We start from the raw sequence: 18,271 nt of genomic DNA on the forward strand, positions 1-18,271 counted from the left end.
GTTTAAGAAACTGCCTGATTTCTTAGCAAGGAAATTCAAACATTTACATTATTATTACTTTGCTGAACTGTCATTATTTATGGCATTTGCAGGTATATATAAAGGCAACTGGAGAGAAGAGTGCAGAGATGGTAACCGATGAAGGAGCTATTTATGTTACATCAAACAGAGGCTACAACTGGAGAGCTGCTGTACAGGAGACTGTTTCTGCTACTCTTAATCGGTGACTATCTAACAAATTATAAAAGTTAACAATATCTTCAAAATTGTTGGGGCAAACAATCTAATAAATAAGAATATACAATAAATAATAATTTCTCAAACTAAAACAAATAATGAAATTAAACACATAATTTCAAATCAAGGTGTATAGGCACGTGGTCGCCTCTAGAAGATAGTTGAAGCCTCTCCTAGGTGCAATTACAAAATCAAAATGATAATACTCTCTTCGGAATTAAACTAAGCAATAACAATCTCTATGTCCGTAGAGTAGCAGTCTCTACGAATCCTTGTATTCATCTCCATCCAGTTATTCGTCCAAAAGATAACATAATTTTGAGAAATGAAATGTAAATTCAAAGACGTAAATTTCCATCTTTCAGAATTCCAAAGAAAATTTTTTCCTTCAAAAATAAATTTAGAATTGAAAGAAAATCATATCAATCATGTAGCAAGTGTAGAGGTTAGAAATGTTATGGATTCAGAATTCCTAGAATTCTCATACGTTACTAGAATTTGGTCGGAATGCTAATTCTGTTATTAGAACGTTTGTCAGAATCTCGCGGGAATTTTGGGTTTGTTTGCTAGAAACTTCATTGGATTCTGGACATGTCATTGGAAACTTCATCGAAGCTTCGGTGGAATTTCACCGGACTTGGTTCCTCACTCACTATTTTTCTCCTCAATGTCTGAATGTGCCTTGTATAGTCTCACCATAAGGCGTTTTTATAGGCCCCTTGTTCATGAGTTATAAAAGAATGGATCCAATTATGTAAAACCAAAAGAGCCGTCGCATTAGTTACAAGCCACCTATTAGCAACCATGCTGATTTTGACAATCCAAATTGCTTCATCGAGCAACCCATCAGACACATGAGATGGAATGCTTAAGATCAGTTGATCATGTTACCAATCAAGGAAGATGATCGGTCACGATTGGAAGTGAAAAAATTGCCTTTCTTGTAAACGTGTGTGACAAAATGAAACTGCAAGTTTCCTTCTGCCAACTAACCTACTTGTTATTTGTGTCATAAAATAGGAAAATAAGATATTTAAAGACATTTTAGGAGATTTTATAAAAGGAAATATTTATATTTTGAAACACGTTCCAACGTGTCTAAAGTTGTTATCATGAAGTGCATAGTTCTCTTAAATGAAGCTTTCATTGGATGGGTTTAGATCCTAAAAATGGTGTGAATACTAATTAAAAACTACTATTATCATAATCACCATTAATTGTCAGCATCATATAAATGTAATTGTCATAATCATTCTCACCATTGTTTAAGTCTATTCAAACCACTAAGACTAGACTATGCAAATTTTGTTACATTCTATCTATTACTATATCTTAGCTTTATATCTTCAAAAAAAATCTCCAACCCTCAATATACTTCTCTTTGTTGTCCCCCATAGCCTCTGTGGTTCTCTTCAATGAAGTACCATTTTTCTCAAATGTAGAGCTATTTTTCTTTGTCAAAATTGAGCAAGATTTGTTGCCATTCTAGATGTTAAAATGACTTCAAGATTCCACTGTACATCTTAATTTCATGTTATTTCAAAGTTCTGCATTTCATACAGTGATACAGCCAAGATCCTCCTCTTAATATTTTTCTCTGATTTTCGTATTTTGTTTTAGAACCAAGAGCAGTCACTATGTGCAAAAGTAATGCCAAAAGCTAGGTTTATATCTAGTCTTCCCTCCCAACACTCCATGTAGGCGATACATATACTGGTAATGCATTTTTATGCATTTTAATCAACTACGTAATACCTATACCTCATTTTATCCATCCGTTAAAGTTTTCAGCTTTGATGGGTATATTGTGTCACTTGCCTGCATTCCAAGTTTGCTAGTTATTATTTTTCACCTCTCTGGTGGAAAGCTGATTGCAAGGGAGGTACTTACACAGTGCTGCATGTTATCATTTATTTAATATGAGGTTTTCTCTGTTTAAGAATAAGAATGATCCTAGGAGAAGCATTAGATTTGCTTTTTGGGCTCATCAGTCTTTGTTGTCTTTGATTCTGTTTCATTAAAAATTCCATTGAGGGAATTTTAAAAAATTACACTTTTTATTCATAATATAGTTGACTTCTTCTTCCCTATAGAATTAGTCACTCTTAGTTTTGGTGGACTTGCTTCAGGTGTAGCAGTCCTAATACAAAGTCCAGTTTGAATGATAGTTAATATTTTCATTTTTACTATTATATGTTTTCAATTATTGGTAAATGCATTGCATTAGATGTCAATCAAGAAAAGGTAGGGAAGTAAGTTAACCTACAAAAAGTGGGGCCAGTAATGAGTGAAATTTATGTTATGGTAGTTGGTTTGTTTCAAAAGTTTTAAGAATAATATTGGCATACTTCATTGCTCTTGCAGAACAGTTTCAAGTGGTATTAGTGGTGCTAGTTACTATACAGGCACTTTCAATACTGTTAATCGCTCCCCCGAAGGAAATTATGTTGCTGTTTCAAGCCGCGGCAACTTCTACTTGACTTGGGAGCCAGGACAAGTAAGGTTCTTTCTTTACTTGTAATCTTATCATGCAGAGCTGATACGAGTCATGGAGGCTTGCCTGCCTTTGAGCATTTATTTTAAGGCATATTTAATATTTCTTTTGATGCACCTTTATAATTATTATCATATATTGTCACAACTTCATTTGATTAATGTTGGTAGTAGAAGTATTGTGCTCCATTCATTGTCCTTTGTGCTTAGGTTACTTTCGGCGCAATTATGGTAGGGGATCCTTGAATAAGATTTAATTTTAGTCTGTTTCAGTGATTCCTTATAGTTTGGATTCAATCACAATCACAGAAACATGAAATTAAATAGAGAGCAGAGGCACAGATTTTAACGTGGAAAACCCTAAATAGGAAAAAACCACGAGAATCAAGTCTAGCCATGAATAATCTACTATGAGAAAAGGTTGTAAGTTTGACAGTTCCAACACCCCAAATCTCCTAGTTACCTCTTGACACAAACCGTAGCCGAATTCCCACTTATAGTCTTCCGGCCCTTTATCCTCTCCATCAACAGATTTTGCTCGATGCAATATACTTCTCCATGGTTGTTCAAATCTTCGCTCCCTGCAATCTAATAGATTGATTGATTTCCCTCTGTAGTCTGATGAACTTTTCCTTGTTGAATACTCGATGTGTGATTAATTCTAAAGAAAACCACTGATTGAGTAAACAAATAATCTCTCTCTCAAGAACTTTTCTCTCTCGATGACTAGAGGCATGCGTCATTATGTCCATACCCTAGATTGACCATAAGCCCATTTTTATAGCCAATATAGATAGCACATATGTTTTGATAAGTTGAATCCAATTAAAAATAAACTGCCGCTGGATTCAATTGATCAAGTCATTGATAGACTCCTACTGAGAAGCTCTTGATCGGTCAAGCCATTGATTGAGGCTTGTTGGAATTCAATAAAAACTTTTTGGGAAAATTTGAACGATTCACCTATCAATCGAAGTCTACTTGGGAGCCCTTCCATCATTTATCAATGGACAAAAATCAATACTCTGACAATTCATTTTTCAAAAGCAAGTTTAAACTAACATTTGAGACTCAAGACTTTCTGGGAAAAAAGAAAAAGAAAAACATTTTGAGCCTCACCAAGATAATAATAATAAAAAACTAGCTTATCTAATTCAAAAGTCATGTACTTGTGCCCTATTTATGTGATTGAGCATGCAGAAATCCCTCTGTTTTCTTTGCGAATCTTTATCTGTATAGTCTTCAATGTTTGTACTCGTATGACTCATGAAACTTTGAGACAATACAACCAAGGTTCTTAGTTGAAAATTGCCTAACACCTGACTCATATACCTAAGAACGCCAATGAAGGGCTGCAATTTGTGCAATTGAGGACCAGTGATGCAGCAGCATGCCATGTGTCCCACATGACAAGGGCATCTTTGTAACTTTTAGGAGCCTTCACTATGCATAGAAGGTGCTGTAGCCACTAACTATTGCATATCAGTTACGATATTTTCAAAGAAAGAAGAATATGAATTATTCCCTCACTCCAAATCAATCAAAAGAATTGTGCTACTGGAGTGCCTCAATTATCATTGACTGATTAGGATTCCTCAACACAGGAATAGATCTGAGTCTCACTCAGATCTTCATTGTGGATTAGGAATTATGTGTAGTGTGGTGAATCTCATCATGTCTTGTGCTGATTGAATCACTCCCTGTACTGTAGCAGAATATTTCATATTCTTCTTTCTTTAATAGATTGCTAAAGCAATTTGGATCTCTTGATTATTTTATTTTTTTACTTATGTTGAATATTTTTCATGATGTTAATTCAATTATGGGTTTTATTTTTGTTGTGCTGTAATCTCAATTTCCCTACAGCTTCATGAACTTCTTTGTTGTCTAATATAGGAGCCTTCTGTTTCACTTTGAATTTCCTTAAACTATGGCTAATAGTTTACATGACCTATGTGTTAGTAATGTATTGAATGTGGGGGGTAACATTTAGCCACTGATAAGTGGTAACTATATGTGATTTCAGGCATTTTGGCAGCCACATAACCGGGCAGTTGCAAGAAGAATTCAGAACATGGGATGGAGAGCTGATGGTGGTCTTTGGCTTCTTGTACGTGGTGGGGGACTTTATCTCAGCAAAGGCACAGGGGTAGGTAGACCTGAAAATATATTCAAGTGTGTCGAATATTAGAATATGCATGTTTATATTCTATTAGAGAAATATGATTCATTGCTTAGTTTAATGGTAAAACTAAAATCTTGGGCTGAGCTGTGTGAGGACTGAGGTTTGATTTTGAAGTAGCCACTTAGTGCAAAAATAATACCAAGAATGCCAATCTTCCCCTCCTAGGAACCCATGTAGGCAAGGCATGTACTGGTAATGCCCTTTACATTCTCTCAAAGCAATCTTTTCAACATGCGTGAAAGGAATTGAATAACTTAGGGTTAGATGTGATTTATGGCTCTTCGGTAGCAAGAAAATTCTCGTACTTAACCAAAGGAACCATGCATCCGTGTTCCACGTTTGACGGAGAGAGGTATAAACTCTGTGGCACATATATAAAGGAAAACTGCTCTGGGAAGACTAGTAATTTGACACATTATTTTGCTTATAAAAGTGTTAATGAGTCTATATCAAGCAACAGTAACATTTATTCTATTTAAGAAAAATAAAATTCTGAAAACATTTTCAATACTGACCAATATACCTTTTCACATATACCTCCTGTCTATTAAAAAAATCAATGAAGCTTTCAAGTTATCTGATCAATCCAGCCTGATTGATTGACACGTCTGACCCCCATCTAAGAAAAATGGCAGTGTCCCTATGGAATTATTTTGTCTAAGATGAGACTTGACGTAGACAAATAAACTTCCAATTTATTTTTTGCTACCAGGAAAAGCTTATAGTTCCACCTTTTCTTAATTTACGGCGAAAAATATGGCATGAGATTTCAGAAATTGATTTACTGCAATATTTTAGGAGAATGATTAAAGGATCCCTCCAAGGCTCCAATCCTGTTATATACGATTTATCGGCATGGACACAGAGTGCTGTATTGCTGTCATGAGACATAGACACTGGACTCAAAACAAAACCCAGAAATTCTGATATGGAGACAAAGCTATATCTGTGCTTGTATATTTACTGTACTGAACCAAATAGTTTTTGTATGCTCAAGTTTTTCTGTCTGCAGAGTAACTATAAAGATTAAAGCAATCCTGAAAGCAGTAAACATTCAACGAGGTCCATAAATTGGGGCATGTACCCTTTTACCTGTTTGCCTTCTTTAAGAGGATTAAGGTAGACTCATTCGTAAGTGCCAATTTGGTATTGGACATCGGTGTTGTGTCATCAAGTTGCTAACACAGCAATTTTGACCAAAAGAAATGCCCTACATATAACAGCTCCGTGTGCATTATTATCCATATTAAACATAGGTTAACAGATTTCTAGTGTAGATTATATTGGTTAATGTTGAGACTAGAGAGAGAGAGAGAGAGAGAGATAACACAGTGGATACATAATGTGTATATTATTCATATCAAACATACAGGTCTCAGCTAATTACACAATGACCCTACCAACTATATGTAATTACATAATGACCCAAAATATTCTAACACTCCCCCTAAAGCTGGAGAGTATATATTAAGTAATCCCAGCTTGGAACAGATAGTCCTTAACCGATTATGACCCAATGCTTTGGTAAACATATCAGCTAACTGATCTTCAGACTTCACAAATGGAGTAGAGATGCTCCCACTTAATATTTTTCCTCGAATGAAGTGACAATCAACTTCAATATGTTTGGTCCTCTTATGAAACACAGGATTTGATGCAATGTGAACGGCTGCTTGATTATCACAGAACAATAGAGTAGGAGTTTCAACTGTTAACTTAGAAAATGTTGTATCCAAGTCAACTCACTAGTTGTATGGGCCATTGCCCTGTACTCAGCTTCAGCATTAGATTGAGCTACCACCGTTTGCTTTTTACTTTTCCATGTAACAAGATTTCCTCCTACAAATGTGCAGTAGCCTGTAGTAGATCGCCTGTCTGAAGGAGAACCAGCTCAGTCAGTATCTAAAAAACCTTCCACCCTGAGATGACCATTTGATTTATATAGTAACCCAAAACCTGGAGCTTGCTTGAGATATCGGATAATCCGAAGAACAGCAACCCAATGTGGCATTCTAGGAGCTCCCATGAACTGACTTACAACACTAACTGCATATGAAATATCAGGTCGAGTGATAGTGAGATAAATTAATTTCCTAACAAGGCGACGAAATCTGCCCGGGTCATTAAATAGATCACCCTCATCAGACACAAGTTTTGTATTTGAATCCATAGGAGCATCAACTGGACGACCACCCAACATACTTGTTTCTTCTAACAAGTCCAACACATATTTGCGTTGAGACAAACTTATACCCTTCATGGATCTAGCAACTTCAATACCCAAGAAATACCTAAGTTTACCCAAGTCTTTAGTATGGGATCGATTTTGCAGAAACAACTTCAACTTAGCAATGCCTTCAGAATCATCACCCGTGATCACAATATCATCTACATACACCACAAGAAAAATGAAGGCAGCTTTAGTGCGCTGGTGAAATACCGAATGATCGGTCTGGCATCTGTTAAGACCAAATTCTAATGCCGCCTCAGAGAATTTTCCAAACCAAGCCCGTGGAGGTTGTTTCAATCCATACAGGGCCTTTTTAAGGAGACAAACAGTGTGACGATACTCCCCCTGAGCAACAAACCCAGGTGGTTGCTCCATATAAACTTCTTCAACTAAGTCACCATCCAAGAAGGCATTCTTGACATCTAATTGAAACAAAGGCCAGTGACAATTGGTAGCAATGGAAATAAGTACCCGAATAGAAGAAATCTTAGCAACAGGAGAAAAGGTCTCATCGTAGTCTATACCATAAGTCTGAGTGTACCCTTTTGCCACCAGACGAGCCTTCAACCGCTCAATAGACCCATCGTGAAGGTATTTAACAGTATAGACTCACTTACAACCAACCGTTTTGGAGCCCGGAGGTAAGGGAACAAGATCCCAAGTCCGATTACGGTGCAGGGCATCCATTTCATCTACTATGGCGTTACGCCAATCCGAATTAGAAAGAGCATCCTGCAAAGTCTTGGGAACAAAGGTAGCAGACATTTTGGATAAAAAACAAGATAAAGAGGAGGAAATATTATGGTAGGAGACAAAGTTAGAAATGGGATGTGCAGTAACAAACGACCGAATACCTTTACGGAGAGCAATGGGCAAATCATCAGGTAAAGGCGGCGGATCCGAAGACTTTGAAGGAGATGGAGGAAGCGAAGTAGGCGGTCGAGGTCGTTGAGTATAAACCTGCAAGGGGACAACAGAGCGAGGAGGTGGGGAAGCAGGAAGCAGAGAGGAAACAGTTGGCATAGGTAGCGCTAGAGTAATATCAAGAGGGGTAGTAGAATCAGAAAAAAATGGGAGACTCAGAAAAGGAGACATCAGCACTAGTGAAATAGCGCTGAAAATGAGGATTGTAGCAACGATAACCCTTCTGAGGGCGAGAATACCCAAGAAAAACACACTTAGTGGCACGGGGGTCGAGTTTGTCAAGACCGGGCCCAAGGTTATGGACATAACACACACATCCAAAGACCCGAGGAGTAAGATTAAACGATGCGGAGTCGGGAAATAGAACAGAATGAGGAGACTGCCCTTTTAACACTGACGAAGGCATCCGATTAATAAGATGACAGGCTGTAAGAACAACATCACTCCAAAAACGTTTGGGAACAAGCATATGGAATAAAAGGGCACGACATACTTCGAGGAGATGACGATTTTTACGTTCAGCTACTCCATTTTGTTGAGGAGTATAAGTACAAGATGATTGATGAATGATGCCTTTAGAATGAAAATAAGTCTCAACGGGTCTGAGAAATATTCTTTGGCATTGTCAGAACGTAAAACTTTAATGGAATATCCAAATTGAGTTTTGATTTCTTTGCGAAATATTTGAAAAATAGAGAATAACTCAGAACGATTTTTCATTAAAAACAACCAAGTCATACGAGAATGATCATCCACAAAAGTCACAAAATAACGAAATCCATTAAGAGAAATATGTTTTATTGGGCCCCATACATCTGAATGAATTAACTGAAAAGGACTAGCAACATGATTGGTAGCTCTCGGTTTGAAAGGTACACGACAATGCTTACTAAACTGACATGCTTCACAAGGCATGGACTCAACACGACTAAGACTAAGACTGGGGACTTGACGCTGCAAAACTGATAAGGATGGGTGGCTGAGACGACAGTGCCACTGGAAAGGAGACAAAGATGATTGAAGAGCCGTGGGAGTTGGCCCAATATCAAAGTAATACAAGTCACCTACTTCATGTCCCGTACCAATCTTCTTCATCGTCTTGAGATCCTGAAAAATACAACACGAGGGATAAAATGTAATGAAGCAATTAAGAGATTTAGTAATTTGACTAATGGACATCAAATTAAAAGGGAATTGAGGAATAAATAATACAGAGGAAAGGGACATAGAGGACGTGAGTTGGGTGGTTCCCACACCCAAAACTTTAGTGGAGGAGCCATTAGCAAGAGTAACACTTTGTGATGAAGAAACAGACTGAAAATCAGATAAGAGATGAGAACTACTAGTCATGTGATCGGATGCGCCAGAGTCAAGAATCCAGGGACTTTGACGAGAGGATAAGAGACATGCAGGTGCACTACCTGATTGGGCAAAGGAAACCATGGAAGATGAGGTGGAAGGCTGTTGTTGAGACATAAACTGAGCATACTCATCGCGGGAAACTGTCATGGTGACCATAGCAGGCTCAACAGCCACTTGTGGAGCAGCCACTTGTGAAGCATTTGGTGTGGCAGAGAAAGAAGAATCCCCTTCATTAGAGGTTACCTGATGTGCATAGGAAGAAGGTGGTGGTTTCCCATGAAGATCCCAACAGTAATTGACAGTGTGATTAGTAAAACCACAGTGAGTGCAGAGTTTTGAGTCTCTGCCTCTACCTCTGCCACGACCACGACCACGACCATGGGTAAACCGGCTGCCACCGCAACTAATGCAGAACATTCACTACTAGGAGGAGCAGTGACACCACTTAAAGCACTCCCAGAAGCACCACTAGATAGAGTAGCACGCTGGAGTTTGGACAACATATCAGGAAGAGAGGGAAGTGTAGGGCTACCCAAAATCTGTGCACGAACTGATTCATATTCAGGTGATAACCCCGTGAGAAACCGAATAGCATTAAAATCCTCACGTTGGTGTTGCATGCTCTTTACATCAGAGGTGATAGGCTGATACAAGTTCATTTCTTCATATATTCCCATTGACTGGGAGAAGTATTCTGCAAGACTATGAGTACCTTGCCGGAGGTCAAAGAATTGTCTGCACACCTCATAAATTCTGGTGATATTACTAGTATCTGAATATTGCTGTTGGAGGCGATTCCATATCTCCTTGGCAGTATCCAAATACAACAGGTGGGAGCTGATATCTTGTTCAATACAATTCAGCATTAAGGAAATGATCTGAGCATCCCTTTGGTCCCATGAACTGAAATCTGCATCACTTTCTTTAGGCTTATCCTTAACCAAATGAGAGCCAAAGCCTTTGGCTTTCAGAAAAATAGCTACGGACTTGGCCCATAAAATATAGTTCTTCCCATTGAACTTAACAGAAGTCATGGGAGGATTGAAAGAAGTAGAAGAAAACAGGTTGGAACCCGCAGCAGCCATGGAGAAGGACAAACAAAGAAGAAAAACCGAACCTGGGGAAAAAAAAACTGAATCCGGATCTGGGCAGGTGGGCCGTATCTGGGTAAACGGGTTTGGATCTGGACAAACAGGCCAAATCAAAACCAATTCTCTGCTATTCCGGTTTTAGTAATCCAAGGTTGGAATAACTTCACGCCTGCAGCCAAACACCACTCTTCTCCTTCACAATCAGCGCCGGCAAGAACCAGATCTATGCCACTGACCATAAACTCCAATCACCCAAGGTTCGCAATGAAGAATCAAGGCTAGTACACACCCTAGCCCTTGCAGCGGTGACGACGGCAACCCAACACAAGCGGCGATTTAACAAACAAGCAGAGAGGGTTCGCGATGATGCAACCTCTGCAACTTGCGACAGCCAAGGCAGCCTCGGCCTACAAAACGAAGGGCTTCAGATTTGAGAACGACAGACAAGAAGCTTCAAACCTCCGACAGCTTCAAACCTCCAATCGCCAAACCAGAAGACGGCCAAACCTGTCGCGAAAAACAGAATCAACTTCGATCTCGATTCTAATTTGTAGAAGAACACCACAGATGCAATCACAACCATAATCTTAGTTTTCCCATTGTTTCGTACCGCTCTGATACCATGTTGAGACTAGAGAGAGAGAGAGAGAGAGATAACATAGTGGATACATAATGTGTATATTATTCATATCAAACCCTACTACAGTGGCTTATATAGAGTACAGGTCTCAGCTAATTACACAATGACCCTACCAACTATATGTAATTACATAATGACCCAAAATATTCTAACAGTTAAATATATATCTACATAAGAAGCCCAACTACAAATCCATTAGAGAAATCTCCAGAGCATCTCCCAGCTATCATAAATCAAATAGTCATTCAACGCCAACCCTAGGTCACTCCCATTGAATTGGGAAGCCCATATTTCAACGTAAGGCTTGGTTTAGGTATCATAAACAACTCTATGTTCACAAAATGCTCTATGTTTCCACTCACCACCTGAACTGAGGAATCCTTATCGCAATAAGCATTCACAAAAACATTTATCTAGGTGCTTGAATGAAATTAATTGATTGAAGTTTATGGAGTGATATATATATTTCCAAGCACCGTGTTATACTATTTCATTCTGCAGCCTAGTTTACTTCTTATATTCTGTAATTCTCTTGTTACGTCCCTTCTGGGGTCTAAAAAGTCTGTTTATGTTTGGTGTTACATTGGATTTATTTATTTATTTGAGCGGTGCAATTGACTTCTTACATTTCCAGATAACGGAGGAGTTTGAAGAAATTCCAGTACAAAGTCGTGGATTTGGCATTCTTGATGTGGGGTATCGTTCTAAGGTAACATTTCAGTCATTATAAATGGTGGTAATATGTTCCTAATTTGTTGTCATTGAGTGACAGAAGGCCTCTCCTATGGCAATGATCTAGGTTCGTCTTCTTTGACATGAATATGTTTAATTGTATGAAATAGGCTGATCTCTGCTGGGTGGGTGATGAAGAGGGAGACCAAGTACCCCCAATAGGTGTATCACCATATGATATGTGTCACACAACATATAATGCATCATCATATGCCATGTGTCAAACAAGTAGATAAATCAACAAGCTTGCCTATTCACCCATATGCTACCTTTTCCCTACATATGTACTTGCATATGACTGCATGTCCATCTCATTGATATATTAAAGGAATAGCATGCACCATGCATACCTGTTGAAAATTACTAGTGTAAATGTATTGATGTTCATAACAGAAAGGTTTATGAATAAATATATTCATAAATTTGTGCAAATTGTATGCATGAGATGAATCTGCCACTTGTTCTTTGATTGCATTATAAATACGAGAAATACCCTTTCCAGTATTTCTTACTTATACATTAGTTTTGATTATTATTATTATTATTATTTTTAAAATTTTTTTTGCTCCATTCCTTTTGACATAAAGCGTTTTTGAAAAGTATATTTCTCACTTTCATGTGGTTGGTATTATTAGATTTTTCTATATAGAAAATAGTTATGTAATATGAAGAAGTAGAAATATATAAAAAGAAGAGAAAAGAGAGAATTGCGTAAAGGCTTGAATGAAAAATAATTTACTCATTCACAGCTCTAGTATTTGTAGATAAAATGAGCACATGCTCATATTACAAGAAAGGAAACTAAATCAAATCAAAATCAAATCATAACTTATTCTAAAGCATATTCTATGGTATATTCTATAGCATAGTCAAATTTCTACTATTATGGTAAGTCATACCATAAATTGTGGTATCATATATATGCTATTATATGCATAGTCAAATCTCTGCTATTATGGTAAGTTATACCATAAATCGTGGTATCATAAATGCTAACACTTCCCCTCAAGTTGGTGCGTGGATATCTAAAACGCCCAACTTGGACAATGCATTCTCAAACACAATCTTGCTGACGCCCTTTGTAAGAATGTCTGCAAGCTGCTGAGAGCTTGTGACAAATGGAGTGCAAATTTGACCAGAGATGATCTTCTTTCGAATGAACTGACGGTCCACCTCTATATGCTTAGTCCTGTCATGCTGAACGGGATTTGCTGCTATGCTAATGGCAGACTTGTTGTCACAATAGAGTGAGAATGGAAGCGACACTGGAAGGCACAAGTCTGTCATCAAGGTTTTCAGCTAAAGCGACTCACCTACCCCAAGAGCCATAGCCCTATACTCTGCCTTTGCACTAGATCGAGAGACAACATCTTGCTTCTTACTGCGCCAAGTAACCAAGTTACCACCAATAGTGGTACAATAACCTGAAGTAGACCTCCTATCTGAAATTGATCCTACATAATCAGCATCTGTCCAAGCCTCAACACGTAAGTGACCATGATTAGCAAACAAAATACCACGGCCTGGACACCCTTTTAAGTAGCAAAGAATCCGAATAGCTGCATCAAGGTGTGGGGCACGAGGAGAGTGCATGAATTGACCCACGACACTCACGGCATAAGTAATGTCAGGTCGAGTCATGGATAAATAGATGAGCTTCCCCACAAGTCGTTGATACTGACCAATATCTGACAACAACTCCCCCTCAGAATCAGCCAACCAATGATTCTGCTCAATCGGAGTATCAGCAGGACGAGCGCTAAGCTGACCAGAAGCAGAAAGTAAGTCAAGAACATACTTGCGTTGAGAGATGAAAATGCCAGTCTTGGAGCGAGCCACCTCAATGCCCAAGAAGTACCGTAGGGGACCAAGATCCTTAATCTCAAACTGACGGCCAAGATAGCTCTTAACCTCATTAATTCCGATAGTATCATCGCCGGTAAGAATAATATCATCGACATACACAATGAGAGCAACTGTCTCACCGCCTGAATGACGTAAAAACAAGGTATGATCAGCTGCACTTTGATGGGAACCAAACTTGAGCATAGCAGTGCCAAAAGCGATTAGACCAAGCTCGAGGAGACTGCTTGAGGCCATATAGAGAACGACGAAGACGACATACCAGACCAAAATTCGTGCATTATTCTGCCTCTGAGAATAAGTGCGTTTAACTGAATCCTAAATCTGCTTAGCAATCTTCATAAACATATAGCCAACAGCTATGTTTGGTTGCATCGAATTGACTAGCCAAGACATAACCATAGGATTATCTGCAAATCACTGTGGATATGCCTTCTCTGACTCAGCTGGCTCTTTCTTAGAACCAGTAATATAGCAAATCTTGCCTTTGCCACCAATGAACATCTTGACAGACTGTGCCCAAATCAAATAGTTGGAACCATCCAACTTTACTGTGGTGATTTGAAGTCCTGGATTTTCTGATGAGTTAGTGGGAAAAATGGCACCACCACCCACAGAACGTGAGCCAAGAGAATTAACAGTCGAGGACCCTGAATCTGCTATAATCTGTCACACGACAATAAAAAGAACTCCAAAAACACCACAAATTCTGTTAATAAATCAAAGGGTCTCCTTAGACCATAAACAATGTCTCCTCAGACCATTCCAGAAAAATCCAAATACATACCTTTTTGAAGGAGCACTGCCCGCTTACATATAGCCAGACAGCCTCCTTCTTAATATTCGGAACCTCTTTGTAAACTAATTTATTTTTTACCCAAGCTCTTCTAGGTGTTGGAAACCAACTATCCTAATTTATCCAACCCTAGAAGAGTGAAAAAGAAATTGTAAAACTTAAAAATACCTGTTTTCGATCACAAAACAGCAACACAGAAAAACATGTGTCGGCAACGTCACACAATGCCACAAACAGCCTAAGGTAGCTGTCGCATAAGTAGCAAGGCTGCTGAAAGGTGTGGAAAGGTGTTTGCTCTGATACCAAGTAGAAATATATAAAAAGAAGAGAAAAGAGAGAATTGCGTAAAGGCTTGAATAAAAAATAATTTACTCATTCACAGCTCTAGAATTTATAAATAAAATGAGCACATGCTCATATTGCAAGAAAGGAAACTAAATCAAATCAAAATCAAATCATAACTTATTTTAAAGCATATTCTATAGCATAGTCAAATCTCTGCTATTATGGTAAGTCATACCATAAATCGTGGTATCATATATATGCTATTATATGCATAGTCAAATCTCTGCTATTATGGTAAGTTATACCATAAATCGTGGTATCATAAATGCTAACAGAAAATAAATTTTCAGAGGAATCCAGCAAAAATGGGAAAGAAGTACAGAACACGTAGGGTAGCTTAAAACACAAGCAATGAACAAACATGTATATAGGTGCACATCAGTACACACCTGTATAAAAGCATATACATGTGTCAACTGAAATCTATATGTGCTGTTATGGATGTGTATATATTTGTATATATACGTGTACAAATAAAGCTTAAGAGATGGTACATACTGAAGTGTTAGGGTTGCTGGGATGGCATCCACAAGTCCAAAAGGTGTCTGGTTGAAATGGTTTCTTGTTACCAAAAAGAAAAAATAAATAAAAATAAAGAGATGGCACATACTAGGACATAGGGAAGTAGGAAGAGAGACTGGTGGTCGTGGCCTAGTTCCAGCAAGTCATTTTGCTAGCAACGAGAGTCCCGTTTTGGCTGGTGGTCGTGGCCTAGTTCCAGCAAGTCACTTTGCTAGCAACGAGAGTCCCGTTTTGGTTGGTGGATCTTTTTTTTTTTTTTTTTAACGCCATATTCACAAATTAATTGAAAACAATTAACATAGAAAGGATTGTCGACTTTAAAATATAATCAAATCAAGAGTAAGTGATAAAGAAGAAGAAAGCGAATGAGAGAAAAAGAGAGAGAGATGGGGAAAGAGAGAAAGAATGAAAAAATACTTTTATCCTTCCACCACCTACTATTTATAATAACAAGTTTTAGAAATTACACATAAGCGCTAACATTAGATAAGTAATAACAAATCTGACAACACTCTCCCTCAACTTGGTGTAAAGATATCTATCATGCCCTGCTTGACTAACATATTTTGCAAGCAAGTCTTGCTCACACCCTTAGTCAAAACATCAGCAACCTGATCATGTGTGTGTTTTTTTTTTTTTTTCCTAGTTGGGATTCACACACACTGCCTCCACTGAGGTTCGAACCCTTGACCTTTCGTTGGAAAGTAGGAGCTTTATACCGCTAGGCCAAATGTCTATTGGTCATGTGTGTTGACGTATGGAGTACAAATCACGCCAAGACGAAGCTTTTCCTTGATGAAGTGTTGATCGACTTCAATGTGCTTTGTCCTATCACGTTGAACTAGATTGTGGGCAATGCTTATAGCAACCTTGTTGTCGTAATACAACTTCATTGACTCGCGAACAGGATAACCTAACTCACCCAACATCATATGTAGCCATAACAGCTCACAAACTCCATTTGCCATGGATCTGAACTCAGCCTCTGCACTAGATCTAGTTACTATGGATAGTTTCTTGCTTCGCCATGAAACAAGATTACCTCTAACAAATGTGTAATATCCTGAAGTAAATCGTCGATCTGTCACAGACCCTGCCTAATCAGCATCAGTATAGGCTTTAACACGCAAGTGGCCATGACTGCCAAACAATATCCCCTTACTAGGTGAACCCTTGAGGTAATGAAGAACATGATGAGCTGCCTCAAGGTTAGGTGTATGTGGAGCATGCGTAAAATGACTGATCACACTAATAGCGTAGGCAATGTTCAGGCGCGTGAGAGATAAGTAAATCAGTCTCCCAACCAATTGCTAAAATCTTCCCACTTCATCTAATGGGTCTCTATCTACATCATTAAGCCTATGGTTTTGCTCAATGGGAATATCAATAGGTCTAGCTCCAAGCCTGCCTGTTTCAACCATCAAATCTAACACATACTTTCGTTGAGAAATGAACACCCCTTTCTTCGATCTGCACACCTCGATGCCAAGAAAGTATCTCAATGATCCGAGGTATTTAACCTCAAACTCTGTCCCCAAGAATGCCTTCATTCGACCAATCTCTTCTGGATCATTTCCAGGGATAACAATATCATTAACATATACAATAAGGGCTGTGGTGCAGCCCTAGTGCTTCTTGATGAAGAGAGTATGATCTTCTTGACTCTGTGTGTACCCTACTCTTTTCACAGCAGTGCTGAACCTCTCAAACCATACATATGGCGACTGCTTTAACCCATACAAGGCTTTATTTAGCTTACACACTAAATTCTGATCATTGGCAAGCTTAAACCCCGGTTGCATAGTCATATACACATCTTCCTCCAAGTCACTATGAAGGAAAGCATTCTTTACATCCAGCTGATGTAAGGGCCAATTCAAATTAGTTGCCAAAGAAAGAAGAACACGTATAAAGTTCATCTTGGCAACTGGAGCAAAATTTTCTAGATAATCAATTCTATAGGTCTGAGTGAAGCCCTTTGCAACTAACTGAGCTTTATATCTCTCAATTGTTCCGCTTGCATGATACTTTATTGTGTAGACCCATTTGCAGCCTACTGGTTTCTTACCCCTAGGTAATGGAACAATATCCCAAGTACCATTCTTCTCAAGGGACTTCATTTCTTCAAGCATGGCTTTTTTCCATGGAGTTTGACCGAGAGCATTTGAAACACTAAAAGGAACAGATACAGAGGAGATACATGAAGTGAAAGCACGATATGTTGGAGACAAGGCATTATAGGATACAAACTAAGACATGAGATGTTTTGTACGACTACGAACACCCTTACGATAGGCAATAGGGACATCAAGATCAACAGGAATGCTATTGGGAAAAGAATCAGGAGTATTAATGTCAACTAAGGAATTACTTGGATTGAGGGAGACTTCTTGGTCTTGGGGCGAGTCAATGACTTGTTTTGCCCTCCTAGTGGAGACATTTGGTTGTTTTCCGTGCTGCAAATCATTAGTATTAGGAGGACTAGACATAGGCACCTCAGTAAGAAGCTCCCCCTAAATGGGAACCTCCCCCTGAATGGGAACAGGCAAAGGAAGGGGGCATTCCCTCTGAATGGACAATGGACTCTCTACCTGAATAGTGGTCTCCCCCTGTAAAGAATCCCGAGCAGTGGGAAAAAAAGGAACATACTCAAAGAATGTAACATCCATGGATACAAAGCGACGATGAATGGTAGGGTTATAACATCGATACCCTTTCTGAGTGGCGGAGTATCCAAGGAAGACATATCGAATTAACATAGGGTCCATTTGGTCCTTGCGATGATGAATTTGTACATAACAAACACAACCAAACACTTTCGGAGGGACAGTAAACAAGGCAATGTCATAGT

General features: G+C 38.6%; 1 protein-coding gene across 1 annotated transcript in view; it reads left to right on the forward strand.

Moving 5' to 3' along the window:
- The window catches only part of LOC132303269 (photosystem II stability/assembly factor HCF136, chloroplastic), a 37,821-nt gene that overhangs the window by 12,908 nt on the left and 6,642 nt on the right, over positions 1-18,271 (forward strand). Inside the window, exons 3-6 of the mRNA XM_059800470.1 lie at positions 93-223; positions 2,602-2,734; positions 4,757-4,879; positions 11,797-11,871. Coding sequence (XP_059656453.1) covers positions 93-223; positions 2,602-2,734; positions 4,757-4,879; positions 11,797-11,871 — 462 coding nt within the window. The remainder of the gene's footprint in view (positions 1-92; positions 224-2,601; positions 2,735-4,756; positions 4,880-11,796; positions 11,872-18,271) is intronic.

The sequence above is a fragment of the Cornus florida genome, unplaced genomic scaffold, assembly GCF_030987335.1.
Source record: "Cornus florida cultivar Cherokee Brave unplaced genomic scaffold, ASM3098733v1 CherokeeBrave_3.0.0_Hap2_Chr04, whole genome shotgun sequence".
Classification (NCBI taxonomy): domain Eukaryota; kingdom Viridiplantae; phylum Streptophyta; class Magnoliopsida; order Cornales; family Cornaceae; genus Cornus; species Cornus florida.